The sequence below is a fragment of the Phycodurus eques genome, chromosome 1 (assembly GCF_024500275.1).
Source record: "Phycodurus eques isolate BA_2022a chromosome 1, UOR_Pequ_1.1, whole genome shotgun sequence".
Taxonomy (NCBI): domain Eukaryota; kingdom Metazoa; phylum Chordata; class Actinopteri; order Syngnathiformes; family Syngnathidae; genus Phycodurus; species Phycodurus eques.
The window spans coordinates 857,620-874,566 of record NC_084525.1 but is presented as its reverse complement, the minus strand read 5'-3'; the positions used below and the strand labels follow the sequence as shown (position 1 = coordinate 874,566).

Here is a 16,947-nt window from a genome sequence, read left to right as displayed (position 1 = left end):
CCACCACAACTGGCATTCACAAATCATTCAGGAGTCATCCGCAAACATAATCTAGGACATTTCATTTATCCTCCGCCGTACTCTGCCCTGGCTTTGGCCCTAGTAAGCGGAATTTCTTGTCCGGTTCCCAAAACAGAGGATTTGAAGGCTTACAGGATGTGCTGGTCCTCCTTAAATCAATTAAGCTGCTTTGCGTTCTCTCTGAATTGAGGACCCGAGCCCACGTTTTGTTGTCATTAGTGGAGACTTAAATATTATTAAGTCAGGGAAGGTAGAGATAACGGAAAAGCAGGCTAAATGAATGCAGTTCCCACTGCAAATAAAGCGAGCGGTAGTAATGAGGCGTGTACATATACGGGTTGTTTGATGTGTTCCGTCAATGTAAACACAGAAATATAGGATATACCTGAATATCACTTGAAGTGCACATGGAACTGGACGAGTCTGAAAAATCCGACATCGGAATTAAATCCGTCACTTGGACCGACGGTGTAAATCTAGTTTAGAACGGTGGCAGTCGGGTGGCGCTGCACCCATGCCTCCTTCATAGAGAAAATACAGTCAATTCCTCTATTCCTAATGGTCACTCTGACAAAAGTTGAGTTGAGTAATTTTTGTGTGGTCCTGCTACCAAACACCAAATAGCTGCCAAAACCGCACATACTGTAATCTGCTGCATGCTATCATTGCAGTTTAGCTCGCTCCAAAACATTGACTTTATCCTTGAGCCACTTTGCGACCAGTTTGGTCGTCTGCTTGTGGTCACTGTCCATTTGGAAGACCCATTGGCGCCCAAGGCTGAACGTCCTGGCTGATGTCTTGAGATGTTGCTTCAGTATTTCCACATAATGTCCTTTCCTCATGATGCCATCTACAACCCCAATTCCAATGAAGTTGGGATGTTGTGTTAGACATAAATAAGAACAGAATACAATGATTTGCAAATCATGTTCGACCTATATTTCATTGAATACACGGCGAAGACGAGATATTTCATGTTCAAACTGATAAACTGGATTTTTTTATTTTTTTTTTTTTTAGCAAATAATCATGAACTTAGAATTTTATGGCTGCAACGCGTTCCCAAAAAGCTGGGACGGGGTCGTGTTTACCACAGTGTTACGTCACCTTTTCTTTGGACAACATTCAATAAACGTTTGGGAACCGAGGACGCTCATTGTTGAAGCTTTGTCGGTGGAATTCTTTCCCATTCTCGCTCGATGTACAGCTTCAGCACTTCAACAGTCCGGGGTCTCCGTTGTCGTATTTTACGCTACATAATGCGCCGCACATTTTCAATGGGAGACGGGTCTGGACTGCAGGCAGTCAACCCAGTCACACCTACGGGCAATTTAGAGTCTCCAATTCATGCATGTTTTTGGGATGTGGGAGGAAACCGGAGTGGCCGGAGCAAAGCCACGCAGGCACGGGGAGAACATGCAAACTCCACACAGGCGGTCCTCAGAAGTGTGAGGCTGACGCTCTAACCAGTCGGCCACCGTGAAGTGCACCCGTCCCTCCTGCCACCCAAAAACAACCAAAAAGTTGGGATGGTGTTCTCAGGCTTGCATGCTTCCCCCCTTTTTTCTCCAAACGTAACAATGCTCATTATGGCCAAACAGTTCAATTTTTTGTTTGGTCAGAACATGTCTCCAAAAGGTGATGTCTTTTTTTTTCTGTGTGCATTTGCAAACCGTAATCTGTCTTTTTGATGTTTCTTTTGGAGTAATGACTTCTTCCTCGCAGAGTGGCCTTTCAGCCCACGTGGGCGCAGTACGTGTTTCAATCTGTGTCATGACCTCTCTTCAGCCAGCATCTTCACAAGGTCTTTTGCTTTTGTTCTTGGGTTGATATGATATTCACGTTTCAGGCCAATTCTCACGACTCTGGGCTGATTTGTTTTGACTTTCCCATAATGTTCATCAAAGAAGCATTTTTTGGCGAGGTGTGCCTTCAAATACATTCACAGGCGTGTCTGTAATTAACGCAAATGTTCTCAATAAATCTGTTAGAAACTTTCAAAGACATGACATCATCATCTGGATTATCCCAAAATGTTCAAAGGTATATTAATCTAAATTTCTGACTTTGAAGAAAGTAATAAAAAATCCTTCTCTCATTATTCTGGAATTTCACAAATGCAGAAGAAGAAGAAAGCATTGGCGTAATGCTCATTGACCTAAAACAGGAAATTCATGTCAGACAGCGAGGAAAAAAAGGGAAGATGCTTACCCATTTTTGTCTATTTGTTTATTGGAACCTCTCTCTGTATTTAGTGCACTGGTGTGCTTTCAAACCGCTTAACAAATAAAGTTGGATTCGATTGGGTTTTATCTAGTATATGTTAAACGTCTGGTCGCAACTGTATATTTGAAATTCTGACTTCTCAAATATAATCCTGCACATAGTTTTGTTATTACGTGAGGCGTTATTGCACAGATAGTCATCTCGAGTGTCCCAATTTAAAGTCTCGTTCACTGCCCACACATAAAAAAAAGAGCCTGATTTCCATGGCAACCTTACCCTGACTGCAGCTGTACTTTACGACTCGCCGGGAGATTACTGCGATGATGTGTGTGAAGCTAGTTTTTGAAACGTTTTTTTTTGTATCTTTTGCCCATGTTCATATGCTTATTCCTCCGAAATGTAATGCAAATGCTGGATGTAAGGATATTCTCAGAAGGAAAATAAGGTGCAGGCAAAAAATACAGCTTCTCCAAGAAGTCACATTTGGTACAGATCTGCACAAACTAATAAAAGCTGTAGCCAAAATGCGACCTTTCCAGGCACTTTAAAAGAAGTACTGCTTTAGCGCCTTCTTTTATATTGTGATACTGAGAGAGGTTTGTCATGTTTTGTCCCTCTCTGAGTGTCAATGAAAAGTGAAAATGCGAGTCTTGCCTAATTCAGGTAACTTGCGACGTACCTGTATATTCTCTTTCTCGGCTCGCTTTGTTCTCTTCACACCTTGTTTTTTTTACACCCCATAATGACACGCATGACTTTGGTTCGAACTGCAGCGGGTTGTGCTACTTTAGTGGCGTGCTTTCCTGAAAATTGCGGTTGACCGTATGACGGGTCAACGTGTTAGGCCCGCGCACAGCAAGCCAAGCTGCCGAATGCGACTGTAATGGACCACTGCTGCATTTGTGGTTTCGTGTCATCTCCGCACTTTGGCCGATGACGAGCAGACATTTCCGAACCGGAATGTCGCGTTGATGTCATTTCCTATCCGGCTCGCGGCAACTAGTGGCATATTTGCATGGTATACGTGGATGGCTATGATATGCTGTGATGTCTGATGTCATTTCTTTCTTTGGCAGCGTAGCTCGCAATTCACAGCCAACTACAATATCTTGTTTTTTTTTTTTTTGGGGGGATATTCAAACAAGTTCAAGCGAGCTGTACCAGTATGTAAAGGATCGTCAAACCTTGAAGGAGCTGCAGCCGTAAAAATCCCGGTGGCAACATGTGACAAGCTTGTAGAGAATCAGCAAAAAAGACTGCTGGCTCCAATAAGTACTCATTTCAGTGGGGTGAAGAGATATGCACGTGCACACGCACACACACACATCTCTCTCTCTATAGACAGTCTATATACAAGGCGCTGTAAATTAGGACTGCATTGTTTATTCATTTGTTTTGAAGGAAAAGTGCAGTATGACGTAACAATGGTAACAATGTGTGCTTCTGCTTAGACTAGCGTGTGTTTATTGAACGGTATGCAATAGAAAACGTACCACTGCGTATGTCAAATTAAGCTCCAATATAATCCCAGAAATAAGCGCTATAGCTTTGTTTTACACTGCGCTTGTCCTTTTGTTATGAAGGATTTGCCACTCATGGCAATCATTTATAATTCAGCTGCTATCCAAAGCACTTTGGAAGGGGTAGGACTGTAAATTACTCGAGCATCTGCCTCAAAGTCAAATGGATCCTGTTTTGAATCTTTGGCTTGAGTGTGTCTGTGTGGAGTTTGCATGTTCTCCTCCAGTTTGCTCCCAAAATGCAACAAACGTGCGTTAATTGAAGACTCAAAATTGTCCATAGGCGTGATTGTGAGTGTGAATAGAAATTTGTCACTATATGTGCACTGCGTTTGACTGGGGACCAGTCAAGTGTATCCCATTTCTCACCTCGAGTCAGCAGTGAGAAGCTCCAACTCGCCCGTGATCCTGAACAAGACGAGCATTAGGTTATGAATATCTATTTCTATTTCAGTTACAGAACTACAGCACATGACTCTGTTTACTGCCCGTGAATGACTTTGTCCCATTCAAGAGCATTTGTTGTGTCTGCGTCCTCTACGTCAGCAGGAGAAGTGCTTAGCTTGATGGGCCTCTAAAGCTGCCAACTCGCTGACCCTTTTGCATGTTGTAAGGCAGACATGTACACGTGTGTGCGTGCGCGTGTGTGTGTGTGTGTGTGTGGGGGGGGGGGGGGGGGGTGCAAAGAGACGTGAGCACATGGAGGCGAAATGCAGCAGTAAAGGTGTTTTCTGTGGGAGGGAACGCACATCGAAGCGACAACATACCCGCACAAAGGATAGATTGCGTGCAGGATTGTCCAAATTCAGACACCTTTCTCTATTACATAAGCATGTTGCCATGGAAACGTGTAGATTGTTCAGGGCTGATGTTTGAAATACGCCTTGAAGGAGACATCTTTGTCGTGACAAATTTTCCAGATAGCGGTCGGCCACATTAGGGTCACGGGTTAGCCGGAGCCTACCCCAGCTGACTTGGGGCGAGAGTCGGGTGGGGTTCGCCCCGGACCGGCCGGTTGCCGGCCAGATATTCACAATCGCATTTGCGCTTTTACTTCGCCTCATGTGCACGTCTTTGGAATGTTGGAGGAAGCTGGAGAACGTGCAAACCCCACACGGGTAAATAGTCGAGAATGAAACCCTACAGAGCGACATTATAGTATATCCATTTATTCCATTTAGTTGGGACTCCTCACGTGTACCTTACGCTACGTGTCGTCGCCACCTTCACAGGAGAGGCCACTCAATACATTCAAATTCAATGTCTCTCTTCCTTTTCCTCTTGATTTTCCAGCCACAATCAAAAATCTTTTACTTATTTCATTTTCGAACGAAACGTAATGAACTTAAGCGCACACTGCTACTGTACCGAATATAGTTCGAACCGTTTTGTAATTTTAGAGTGATAGAACCCACTAAAGAGAGTCAATCTGCCCTGTATACGGTGCACGGTCTGGTCAGCCAAATCATGCTAAAACATCACATTATTTTTGGAATGTTTTTAATATTACTGTATTTCCATATTTCATTTTACAGCAGCCAGCATGGCTTCTCGATGACTGACTTTATAAGAAAAAAACCTGTGTGTGTTCCAAATGTTTTTATTGTAATGATCAAACTCAACATCGCTGGCTTCGGCAGCCCAAACTAAATAAAGAAATACAATTGTTGCTATGCCAGCTGTCGTATCAGCCTGAAACCTGCGTGCATTACTGCCTCTTAATGTTAAAAATAGCATGTCTTGGATCTGAAAAATGGAAAAACTAAGAATGCATCTTTTCTTTCCGCCGCTACAGGAAACAGTTGAATATGCCTTCCTGATCATTTTCACTCTCGAGACATTTCTGAAGATTATCGCCTACGGCCTGGTCATGCACCAGAACTCCTACGTCAGAAACGGCTGGAACATGCTGGACTTTGTCATCGTCATAGTAGGGTGAGTTTTCATTTCATCACTTTGTGCGTATAAAAACATTTTGGGCACCGATGCAGAAACACTTTTAGACACACACATGCTCACTAGATGTGTTTTCACATTTTATTACATCAAGCTTGCAGTGACAAATTGGCACGATGTTTGTTTTTATATTTAATACAGAGCATACATTGAAATGTCTCACCATAAATGATTTGTATTTTCAAAAATTGATGACTGACAGTTGACAGATTTGAGTTCCTCAAACAGCTGGTCTGGTGTGACCAGAACAAAATCTCCATTGCTGTGTCTGCTAGATCAGTGAACCCCAACCTGCGAGTCCAAATAATCCGCGGACCGGCGACCGTTTGCCGACAGGGGGGCGCTGACGGACTTTCCTGATTGGAACATGATTGTCGAATTGCGGAGGGTTGGGCTGGCGACTGAAGCTAATCATTCTTTTAAGTCTGCCCTTTCGACCCGGTACAGTAGTTTGGGACCGCTGTACTACATAACATTTGATTTCAATGGCAGGTTGAAGTTTTTGTTTGGACTTTGAAACAAGTTTTTACCATTTTCTTTGACCCTTTTCCTCCATCAGAAGTTCTACTCAACGTTAGCTTACCTACATACTCTCTTGTGCTCTCTAGTAGTTTGCAGACAACGCAGACACGCACACGCACGCGCGGTTCACGCCGCATGTCCACGTGAGCAAGTTAACGGCCGACACACCTCTCCCTCTGCTTTCACTGCTCCCCCTCGATCGTCGTCACCGCCCCTGACCTCTCCTCTCTCATCTGTCGACTCTCCGCAGCTTGTTCAGCGTGGTCCTGGAGATGATGACCAAAGACGCCGACTCGGGCGGCCAGTCAGGAGGCAAGCCCGGCGGGTTTGACGTCAAGGCCCTCCGAGCCTTTCGTGTGCTTCGCCCCCTTCGCCTTGTCTCCGGAGTTCCCAGTGAGTTGCCGCGCAGCCGCGCAGGGGAAAATCCCAATCCCGACGCACCGTATGGCCGACTGTTTACATTGGCCGATCATACACGTGAAGCCAAGTCGACAGAATTTAACACGGCGACGGTTTCTGATGCGACTTGTTGAAAAACGGATCAGATACAGTGAATACAAATGCAGACAAACAACCAGTCAAACTCACATTCACACCTATGGACAATTTAGAGTCTTTAGCGAACCTAACATGCATGTTTTTGGAAGGTGGGAGGAATTGAATACTCTAAATTGTCCGTAGATATGAATGGTCGTTTGTACTGTACTGCATGCATGCGCCCTGCGATCAGATGGCGACCAGGTCTTTGTGTGACTTCACATTTCCATAGCAACGCAATATGAGGAGGAACGATGAAGTGAAACTGAACTGAAAGAATTTCACCTTTGTTGTTGTTGTTCCGTCCCTGGGAAAATGCGATCATGACATTCTGACCTATGACAAGAAAAATCATTGCCCAGTATGTATGCGCGGGTGAGTGTGTGTGTGTGTGTGTGAGTCATTGTTAAAAAAAAAACTTCTTCTACACATTAATACATATGACTATGGGAAACTACATTTACATTTGAATTATGTGTAAAAACAATCTATTGTGTTTTATTGTGTATATTTTCCAGGATCCAGGAAAAAGATTTAGTTTTCAGCCAAAAGCGACCTTATGTCAAGAAAAAGGCCAAATAATCCAAACCTATTGAACACATTTCTTTTGGAGCAAATGTCCAATATGAATAAATCGTACAAACCTGGATGAGTGTCTAGTCTTAGTAGGATACATTGTGGCCATCTCAGAACATGCATTTCTACCTTTACTTTTAACATAATGGATTTGGGTAAAGCCCATACAAAGAATAAATAAGGAGACCAATGTCGATGCGACGGTTAGCACTGCTCATTCATATTAAGCACATAGTGACTTGAAAGTCAATGACATTTTACACCTATGGAGGAACCCTGACGCAAAAATGTCACACAGATTGTTTGTTATTCTGCTTTGAAATAAGTTTTACAATGAGTGTAAAAATAAAGTGCTGTACAGTGAAAGCATGCAGTATTTACAGTGCCGCGCAGAAGATTTGTCTCTGCTAGCTTTGTTGTTTTACTGACAGCAAAGACAAACAAACATTTGGCATCTGTTCGTCATCCTCCATGAACCGTGAAGTATTTTGCTTACCGACACGCAGATAGACAAAAAACAAAAGTAAAATCACTCTACTGTGGGGCTGTCAAACGTACGGCCCGCGGGCCAGAACCGGCCCATCTAGGGGTCTAATCCGGCCCACGTCACTCAAGTTTGAGTTCATTTATAAGAATATACTCTTATTTTGAAAGTCATGCTTTTATTTTGACACAACTACAATCGAACCGGAAGTGCCGTGAGTCGCGTGACGGGACACGCGCAAAGCTGTGAGAGAAAAAAGATCGGCGCAGCGGGGCACGCCTCCAATCAGTATGCAGTAAGAGAGTGAGACTTTGTGTGAAGCACTGCCAATGTGTGTATTTTCATGTGCAAATGGGGAAATGTGCAGTTAAAGATGAGTTTGTGAAGTTAATTGGGACATGGGCTTATTAAAGCCTGGCTAAACATGGTTAGGTTACGGCAGACAAACAAATCATGTGAGTGACTCGCTGTGGTGGCGACCCCCCGAAGTAACTTCTTTAGTGAGATGTAAGCTACAAAATAATTGGATCCATGCTAATAGTCGGAGAGGGGCTTGCTAATTGTTTGCGCAGACTAATGCTAACCTCGTATACATTCGTTGCTTTTTATGGCCAGCTACTGAGTGACAATTAAATAAGTAGCAAATTTGAGTTTGTATTTTGCACTTACTGTGGATACGTGTCCTTAATAGACATAGCAAATATGTAATCATGTATTTTGGTTTCATTTCATTTCTTTCAATCTGCCTGTATACTAACTGCACTTACATTCTAAAATGTTCCCACTTTAGTTTGTATGGTGTGATGAGTCAGTTGAGGCGTTCAAGATTTTCAGATGGATGTGGAAATATATGTACATTGAAAAAGATTTCTAAATAGGTTGTTTTATAAAAGGTACGTGCAGTTTGCAGACCTACTGTCGATGAAAACACAGATTCATAATCTTGTTGACATTTTTGTTATGACATTCGAGATTGCTCATATGATTCGAAACAAGATTGGCAACAGGATGATAATCAATAAATGTGAATATTTTCCCAAATGTAGTTGTAATTATGTGCACCCAAAAAGAATTGTCATTATTAATAGCTTATAAGGCCATGTATATTCTGGTCTGGCCCACGTGAGATCAAATCGGGTTGGCTGTGGCCCGCGAACACCGGGTTTGACACCCCTGCTCTACTGAGTGACATTTGATTAGCGTGAGTGAAGCAACAAATGAAAATGAGCTAGCATGTGTCCACGGTACTGTACATCCATTCTGGCCTTTAGGGAGCCCTGAGCAGAATTTGATGAAATGTTCAATATGTTCCAGAAATAGTCATAGTCACGCTTTTTGCAGCTGCTCTGATGAATGCTGCACACACACCTAAGGGGGCTATCTGTGTAGCATGTGTTAACTTCAAGTGTGTGGTTGCAGGTCTCCAGGTGGTTTTGAACTCCATCATTAAAGCCATGGTCCCCCTGCTTCACATCGCTCTGCTGGTCCTCTTCGTCATCATCATCTACGCCATCATCGGCCTCGAGCTCTTCATCGGCAAAATGCATGCTACCTGCTATGTGATCGAGACAGGTGAGGCTTCGACATGACTTGAACCTTTTTCGATTCAATTTGTTTCCCAGCATTTGTACAATTCTATTGACATTGTGACGTGGCACCAGGCACAACGGAGTGGTGTTGTTCAAAAGGGTAACTTTAGGTACGGATGATTTGTCTGAGTGAAGCGCACGTATACACGCTTTAATTCCAGAGAATGAACGGACACATTGCATATACCGCATATTGTAAGTGCTGGGTGGGCCAACAGACGGGGGCTCACATCCAGCGATGAGAGGACTTTCGTGTCGACACGTTTGACCTCACTCTAGAATTGCTTCCAAATGCTAAACCTCTATCGAATTATTGAGATCTGGTATGGAATCTCTGTCGGAACAGCTCTGCGTGGCGTTTGTGTGCTCTGTCCGCGCTTGCGTGGCTTTTCCCCGGATACGCTGGCTTGCTCGCACATTCCAGCATGCTTCTTAGGTTAATTAAAGACTCAAACTTGTCCATAGGTTTGAATGTTAGTGTAAAATGGTTGTGTGTTGTTTTTTCCTTTTTTTTTTTTTTTTTTTTACCCTTAATTTAGTTTTTTTCAAATTGTACTGTCCCAATTTTTATACTGTATATTTTTTAATGTGATTTTACATTTTGTTGTCGCTATTATGATGATGACGATGAGGATTATGAATACATCGCACGTAGTTATTAGTTACGTCGCGATGTTATTTTGTTGCTGTTATTTCCTCAGGTGCGCTGGCAGAAGAGGAGCCAACGCCATGTGCGGTGTCCGGCAACGGCCGCCACTGCGCGTTGAACACGACGACGTGCAGAGAAGGCTGGCAAGGCCCCAACAATGGCATCACCAACTTTGACAATTTCCTTTTTGCCATGCTCACTGTGTTCCAGTGCATCACCATGGAGGGCTGGACCGACGTGCTGTACTGGGTAATATTATCGATTTCTGGGGGGGGGGGAGGGGGGCTCGGTTATAAAATCGAACTAATGAAGAGGCTGGCATATCTGCCTCACGGTTCTGAGGTTTGGGGTCGGAATCTCGACTGTGGCGTTAACGTGTTGTCCCCGTGCTTGTGCGCGGTTTTTCTTGGGGTACTCTGGCTACATCCCGCATTCCAAAAACGTGCACGTTAGGTCTTTTGAAGACTCCAAATGGTCCATCGGCACGACTGCGAGTGCAAATGCTCGTTTGTCCTTATGTGTCCTTTGCATTTGATGCGCCAGCACGTGGTGTTCCCCTGACTTTGATTCATTCTCCCATTCCCTCATGCATTCACACACCAATGGGCAGCCGTTGCCATGCGAGGCGCCGCTCCAACCGACTGAGCCGCGGCCACCCACACGTGCTTTTGATAACCGAGGTGTCATCATAATGCACACGCGCACCGTTCTATCGATGAAGACCGTCCAACGTGGAGTTGCTCTTTGCCGCCGCCTCGCTCGCTCTTGCGGCCTTCCTCGTTGTCCTCCTCAGCTTCTCGATTTGACTCGTAGGTGCGTGACCATGACCACGTTATGCTAAGGTTGCTGTTAAAGTACTTTACTGGGGATGTGACATACCTAAAGGAAGGCTCAATGGACAAGGAGGAAGAAAACTTTGGATCTTTTAGATGCCTCGAATAGGCATGGGCAGAAATGAATAAAGAAACAAAATAATACATAGACATAGGTATAGAACGGCATCCCTATTTTCACACATCCCAGTACAGTATATGAATGCATTTTAAGGCTACTTTAATTGCACAGTGAATATAATATTTTGGGGACGTTTTCTTTTGGCCATGATTACTTTCTCGTGCACTGCAGGGCAGCACTAAAACGCTCACATGATTTTATGAAGCGAATAACAACAACAAACAAGTGAGCTGCTTTCCTATACTTAAAAGTAATAATCGTGGCCAATGGCCATCATTGTTAAATAATGTGTTTTAAGAGGTGTTTCCTATCTTTTTTGCAGATGAACGACGCAATGGGCTTTGAGCTGCCATGGGTCTACTTTGTCAGTCTGGTCATCTTTGGTTCCTTCTTTGTTCTTAACTTGGTCTTGGGTGTCCTCAGTGGGTAGGTTTGAGTGTTATTGGATTTTATGTCTGTTTGGCGACCTATGACAATGCCAAAATCCCCACCCCTGTTTTGACCTCTGTTCCTCGCTGTGGCCAGAGAGTTCTCCAAAGAGCGAGAAAAGGCCAAGGCACGAGGTGACTTCCAGAAGCTGCGTGAGAAGCAGCAGCTGGAGGAAGACCTGAAGGGCTACCTGGACTGGATCACTCAGGCCGAGGACATCGACCCTGAGAACGAGGAAGAGGGAGACGTCGAGGGAAAGCGCAACAGTGAGTTCCCGGGATTGAATTCACCTCTTCTCTATATGCCGTGACCGATCGCATCGCAGCACAGAATCTGCTGCTGTCCTGGTGGTGCGCCGTTGATTTCAGTGATATATTTTCCGGTATTTTAAGTTGTTGATAATGTTTGACACTACTAAATCGCAAAACTAACACAAATAAATGCAGGCTGAGGATCAATTACATAAGCCCTCACAAATCAACAGGCAGACTTTTTTTTTTTTTTTTTTTTTTTTATCTGCTCTGGTAAGCATTGTACTTACATTATCCATAAAATAAGCGTATGCTCTGGTTAGCTTAGTAACCAACATCCTGATATTATGCTAATAACATGAAGCTACATTTCTATCCGTGGCTCTCGCAAGGATAACCAGCTAAGCTACCAAGGCTAGCTTCAGTACATGCTCCCATTCAGAGGTGGCCAAAGTAGCCAAATATTGTACTCAAGTAAGAGTACGCTTACTTTAAAATAATATGACTCAAGTTAAAGTAAAAAGTACGGTAGCCCTCCCAAAAAATACTTGAGAAAGAAAAAGAAAGTACTACATGATAAAGCTCTCAAGTTCTGCGTAAATGGTAAGTTCTGATTTATTTAAAAAAAAATCAGAGTATCAAATAAAAGTAAACAAAATGGAAAAGTTGATGATGTGTGTTACAGTTACTTAGAATGAATAAAATTGCGCTAATGTCGGCATTTGCACACAGCCAAAACAACAACAACAAATATCTGCAATTTACTGCAAGGAGTTTTTTCTTTTTTGTCCCGTTTGACTGTTAGGTCAAGAGGAAAGGAGGACCTGTATCCCTTTTATGCCGGAACAGTTGTACTGTGTCGTTTTAAGCTGCCGCTGTGGTTTCTTAGTATTTGAATGGATTGGCTGGAGGGGTTTTCTCAAGATACAAGTGGGCTGGAATCTCCACGTTTGGGCAGACGGTGCCGTTCGATTGGTGCACTAGAGTCAGACGTCACTAGCGCTTACTTTGCTTTGGGAGCAAACAGCGCCCAATGCGGAAGTTGAAGTTTGAGTCTTAACAGATAGATTACACCTGAAATAACTGATGAATACGCAATAATTGATCAATAAAAGAAGCGAGCGGCATGTCGATCATTGTAACGGAGTAAAAGTACTGTTTTTTTCGTAACATAAATACTCAAGTAAAAGTAAAAAGTATGCTGCATTAAAACTACTGTGACCACTACAATTTATTCAAAATGTTACTTGAGCAAATGTATGCTCCCATTTGCTGTGTTTGTGGAAGTCCATACCGTTTCCTTTTTTATTGCTTGTAATGCTATGGAAATAGGTTTACAGGAACACTAGCCTGTTTCACACTGCCTGTCGAAGCCTGTGTACAAGATATCGAAACGGAATGGAATGGTAGTATCAGAGGCGGAGCAAAGTTTAAAACCTGAGCTTCGCTTTTCCCGACACTTTGCGTTTAAAGCAGTTGTCGCAGTCCGACGGGTTTTTAGATGTCACTCCAGACGCTTGCCCAGACGTCGCCTCACATTTACTGAGTTATCTGTTTGAGGGAAGTTGGATCTGCTGTTGTCCCAATTCGTTGGGGTATGTCTGAAAGGCACATGTGGATTAATGTGTGGCGTGGTTGACTTTTGCTTTGATTAGATTTTTGTAGCGATTTGTTTCGTATTATAGTTTAACATCGTGAAGGTAACCTCAAGGAAGCATACTGTCGACCCCTGCATAGTCGCGGTTCACTGTTCACAAATTCATCGATTTGTGTATTTTTCTTTTTTCTTCTTTGGAACATGTCCTCAGCTATTTGCTTGAAAAACTCCCCCAATTGCATATTTTCTTGAATGCCCTAAGATCCCACTAGAAAAGGGCTAAAGCCCTCGCTAATAGGTAAGCAGTGTTTGGTGTCAAGGAAGTACTGTTGAAGCGATACATCTCGAGTGAGAGACTTAACATTTTTCTTTGTCAGGTAAGACCCAAGTTTAGCCTGGGTAGTTAGTAGGTGTTACAGAGAGTCTTTAGTGTATGTGCACGTACATGCGCAGTTACAGTCCATTTTTTCAAAATCAAATCTGTAGGGCAATTTTCAACTGTCATGTGGTAAAATGAAATATATTTTTTTTATGGATTGGTACGTCTGTTAGCAAGCAGGCTAATGTAATCTAGGGAAAACAACTAATTTGGTGAAAGAACAAACCCGGTTTCTGACCTCTGTTTCTACTATTGCTCGTGTCTGTACTCCCTTTCTCTTGTACTGCTGTGTACTCACTCACTGCTTTCTCTGCTGTCTGGCTCTGCCAACTGCATGTCGATAACACCAAGGGGTCACATTAGCGGACCTCACTGAGAAGAAGAAGGGAAAGTTTGGCTGGTTCACCCAGTCCACAGAGACGCAGGGTAAATGTGTTTGTCCCGAATGGTGTTTTCGTGCACATCGTCATTATGGACACGCCATCTTCGTCCTGGAAATAATACTTCGTCACTCATAACTGTCATGCTTTGCTTTGCTTGATGCTTTTGTGTTTTGCTTGTACTTATTCCTCTACATCACATCGTCCATTGCACTCATCCTTCCACTCGTTTTCTACAGAACTTTCTAAATTTGCCAAAAACAAAGTAGCTGTAGAAGAAGTAATATAAGAAGCTAGGATTACTGTTAGCTTATCTGGTAGCTACTTTGCTTTTGCAAACTCTTCTTCTTGTCATTTTTATTGTGGTGAAGTACTGCATGTTATACAGGAGTGATTCTCGGATCAGAGTTTTAGGAGTGCTGGGATTCCGTTTAAGGGTGATCCATCACCCTTAAACATGAGCCCGACATGCTGTGCCAGTCAGTGAGCTATTCGGTTGCGCCTCGGCTTTAATGTTTTTACATGTACATGACACAACAACCCCCCGAAAAAAGAATAATAATAAAAAAAGGACAAAAATCTGCAGATGAGTATGCGGGGGGTTCACCGCACCGTACTACTGGCTCAACCCTTTCTCTCGCCTTCTCAGTATAGCAGTAATATTAGTTGTTCTTGTCAGAGGATACAAAATCTATGCCTGTGAGTGTCGTTCTATGGTCTGTTATATGGTCTATGTTGCAGCATTCTGATAGGACACTCCTCCTTCAGGCACATATTTTGGATAGGTTCAGGCCTGAATCTTAGTTGTTTTCCGCTGTAAACTTTCCACTGCTATGACCTTGAATGTCTCTTTCTATGCACCCCATTATTAGGCTGCGTCACACCCCAGCAAGGGCATAGCTCAAGACAGGATAAAGGAAATAAACTAGAGGCTGGCAGACACTCTCCGGCCGCCGTGCGCGTCTGTCTGCCAGCACTGTATCAACTCTTCTGGCATGAAACATCCTTAACTGAGAAAATACAATCTTCTGGTGGTTAATGATCATTTCAGTATCGCAGATATATATATTAAAAAAAAGATGTTCGGAAGGAACTTCCCAACTCTTTGTTCAGAAACCAATTCCTTCAAGGAGAACAACACAGCCACGTAGATGCTAAATGTTAGCCCCTGTGCCTGTGGAGTTTCCCATTGTATGTTAGCATTCAGGTAGTGGAAGCTATGTGTTTACTTTAAATCTCCAGCCATTTTCTGTACCGCTTCTCCTCACTAGGGGCGCGGGCGAGCTGGAGCCTATCCCAATTGATTCTGGGCGAGATGCGGGGTACACCCTGAATTGGTTGCCAGCCAATTGCAGGGCACACATTCACACCTATGGGCAATTTCAAGTCTTCAATTAACCTACCATGCATGTTTTGGGGATGTGGGAGTAAACCCGAGTACCCAGAGTAAACCCACGCAGGCATGGAGAGAACACGCAAACTCCACACAGGCGAGGCTGGATTTGAACCCAGGTCTTCAGAACTTTGAGGCCGACGTTCTAGCCAGTAGTCCACCGTGCCGACATACTTTAAATATGTGATCTGTAATTTTCTTTGTTTGATGTTTACTTTGACAGTAGTGGGAGCAAACCGCTTGCAGCCTCTTTTTTGAAGAATATTTTCTAATTATATCTGCCAAACTGCTGCTTGTTGTGAAGTGAGTTGAGCCCCCTGCTACCGTAAAGCACTCACATCTCAAGTTTGCGCTTGCAAGTCGAAGCAAAAAAATCGGCCGATCAACGGCTCGTATCTTAAAAAACTTAGGTCGCTCGTATCGCAAGGCACCGCTGTAAATTTAAGTCATGCAAAGCTTTGCGTTGTAGTTATTACTTCATATCAAGCTTTCATTGAGCTCATGGTCATTTTTTAACATTTACATGGTATGAATATAAAACAGGCGGCATCATTTTTTTATCGTTATTTGTATCAAAAAATAAAAACAAAGTCTTTGCATTTTTGAATTTCCAAGAACACACGCATTAAGGGGGGAAGTCCTCGACACGATTTTGTGACGTCGTAGGATGAGATTTTCTATAACACATCTGTATGTGTTCACATCTCATTCTGTCATCACCATTTGGAAAGCTTTTCACTTCACTGACACTTTATTAGACAACATGTTTAATGTATCTTTATTCCTAGACCAAGTTGTATTACTTAGACTAACATTTCTCCATCTTGATTTATTTAATGTCATATACTGCATCCTGAAATAAGATAAAAGGCAGAGTTGTAAACAAGAAAATCTCATATTGTGAGCAAGTAGGATAAATGTGTTACTTCTAAGTCTATTCTGTCATGTTATCAGTTCTAATGTGTGTGTTTTTGTGTGCGATTCAACAGCGAGCATGCCCACAAGTGAGACCGAGTCTGTTAACACTGACAATCACAGCGGCGAGGATGACAAATGGCTCTGCTGTGCTCCTTTGTGGTGAGTGTCACGTACCATTCTTTACTTTCGTGTTACTTTCAGTATTTCCAGTACTGTTTCCAAACAGCTTTGTTAAAACATATCTTTTATTCTCCTCAGTCAAAAAATTACTAAGTCAAAGTGCAGGTTAGTATCATGGTGTGACATCACCCAGTACGGATGCGTCTCATTCGTCGAGCGGATTCAACTCATCCTGCATGTCTCGATTTGCTTACACTGTTTGTATACATTGATCCTATCCCAATTGTTTTCCATTCATATCGACTCAGGTTGAATGTGTTTTGCTTCACGCTATATCCTTGATCATGACCGACCATGTCTGTTGTGCGTTCATTTTGTTTCATTCAATCCCAAAGTGGGTCACTGCCGGTGTGCAGTCGAGCACTGGCCTGACTTTCGTGCAGGCG

General features: G+C 43.2%; 1 protein-coding gene across 11 annotated transcripts in view; it reads left to right on the top strand.

Moving 5' to 3' along the window:
- cacna1db (calcium channel, voltage-dependent, L type, alpha 1D subunit, b) overlaps positions 1 to 16,947 on the top strand; it is a 79,591-nt gene that overhangs the window by 26,156 nt on the left and 36,488 nt on the right. For 7 of the 11 annotated variants that reach the window (XM_061671008.1, XM_061670991.1, XM_061670974.1 and 4 more), the window contains 9 exons: positions 5,563 to 5,702; positions 6,496 to 6,638; positions 9,262 to 9,414; positions 10,133 to 10,329; positions 11,357 to 11,460; positions 11,560 to 11,729; positions 14,042 to 14,116; positions 16,453 to 16,540; positions 16,640 to 16,666. In XM_061671008.1, the coding sequence (XP_061526992.1) occupies positions 5,563 to 5,702; positions 6,496 to 6,638; positions 9,262 to 9,414; positions 10,133 to 10,329; positions 11,357 to 11,460; positions 11,560 to 11,729; positions 14,042 to 14,116; positions 16,453 to 16,540; positions 16,640 to 16,666 (1,097 nt within the window). The remainder of the gene's footprint in view (positions 1 to 5,562; positions 5,703 to 6,495; positions 6,639 to 9,261; positions 9,415 to 10,132; positions 10,330 to 11,356; positions 11,461 to 11,559; positions 11,730 to 14,041; positions 14,117 to 16,452; positions 16,541 to 16,639; positions 16,667 to 16,947) is intronic. The other 4 variants (XM_061671015.1, XM_061670984.1, XM_061671007.1 and 1 more) reach the window with 3 other exon arrangements.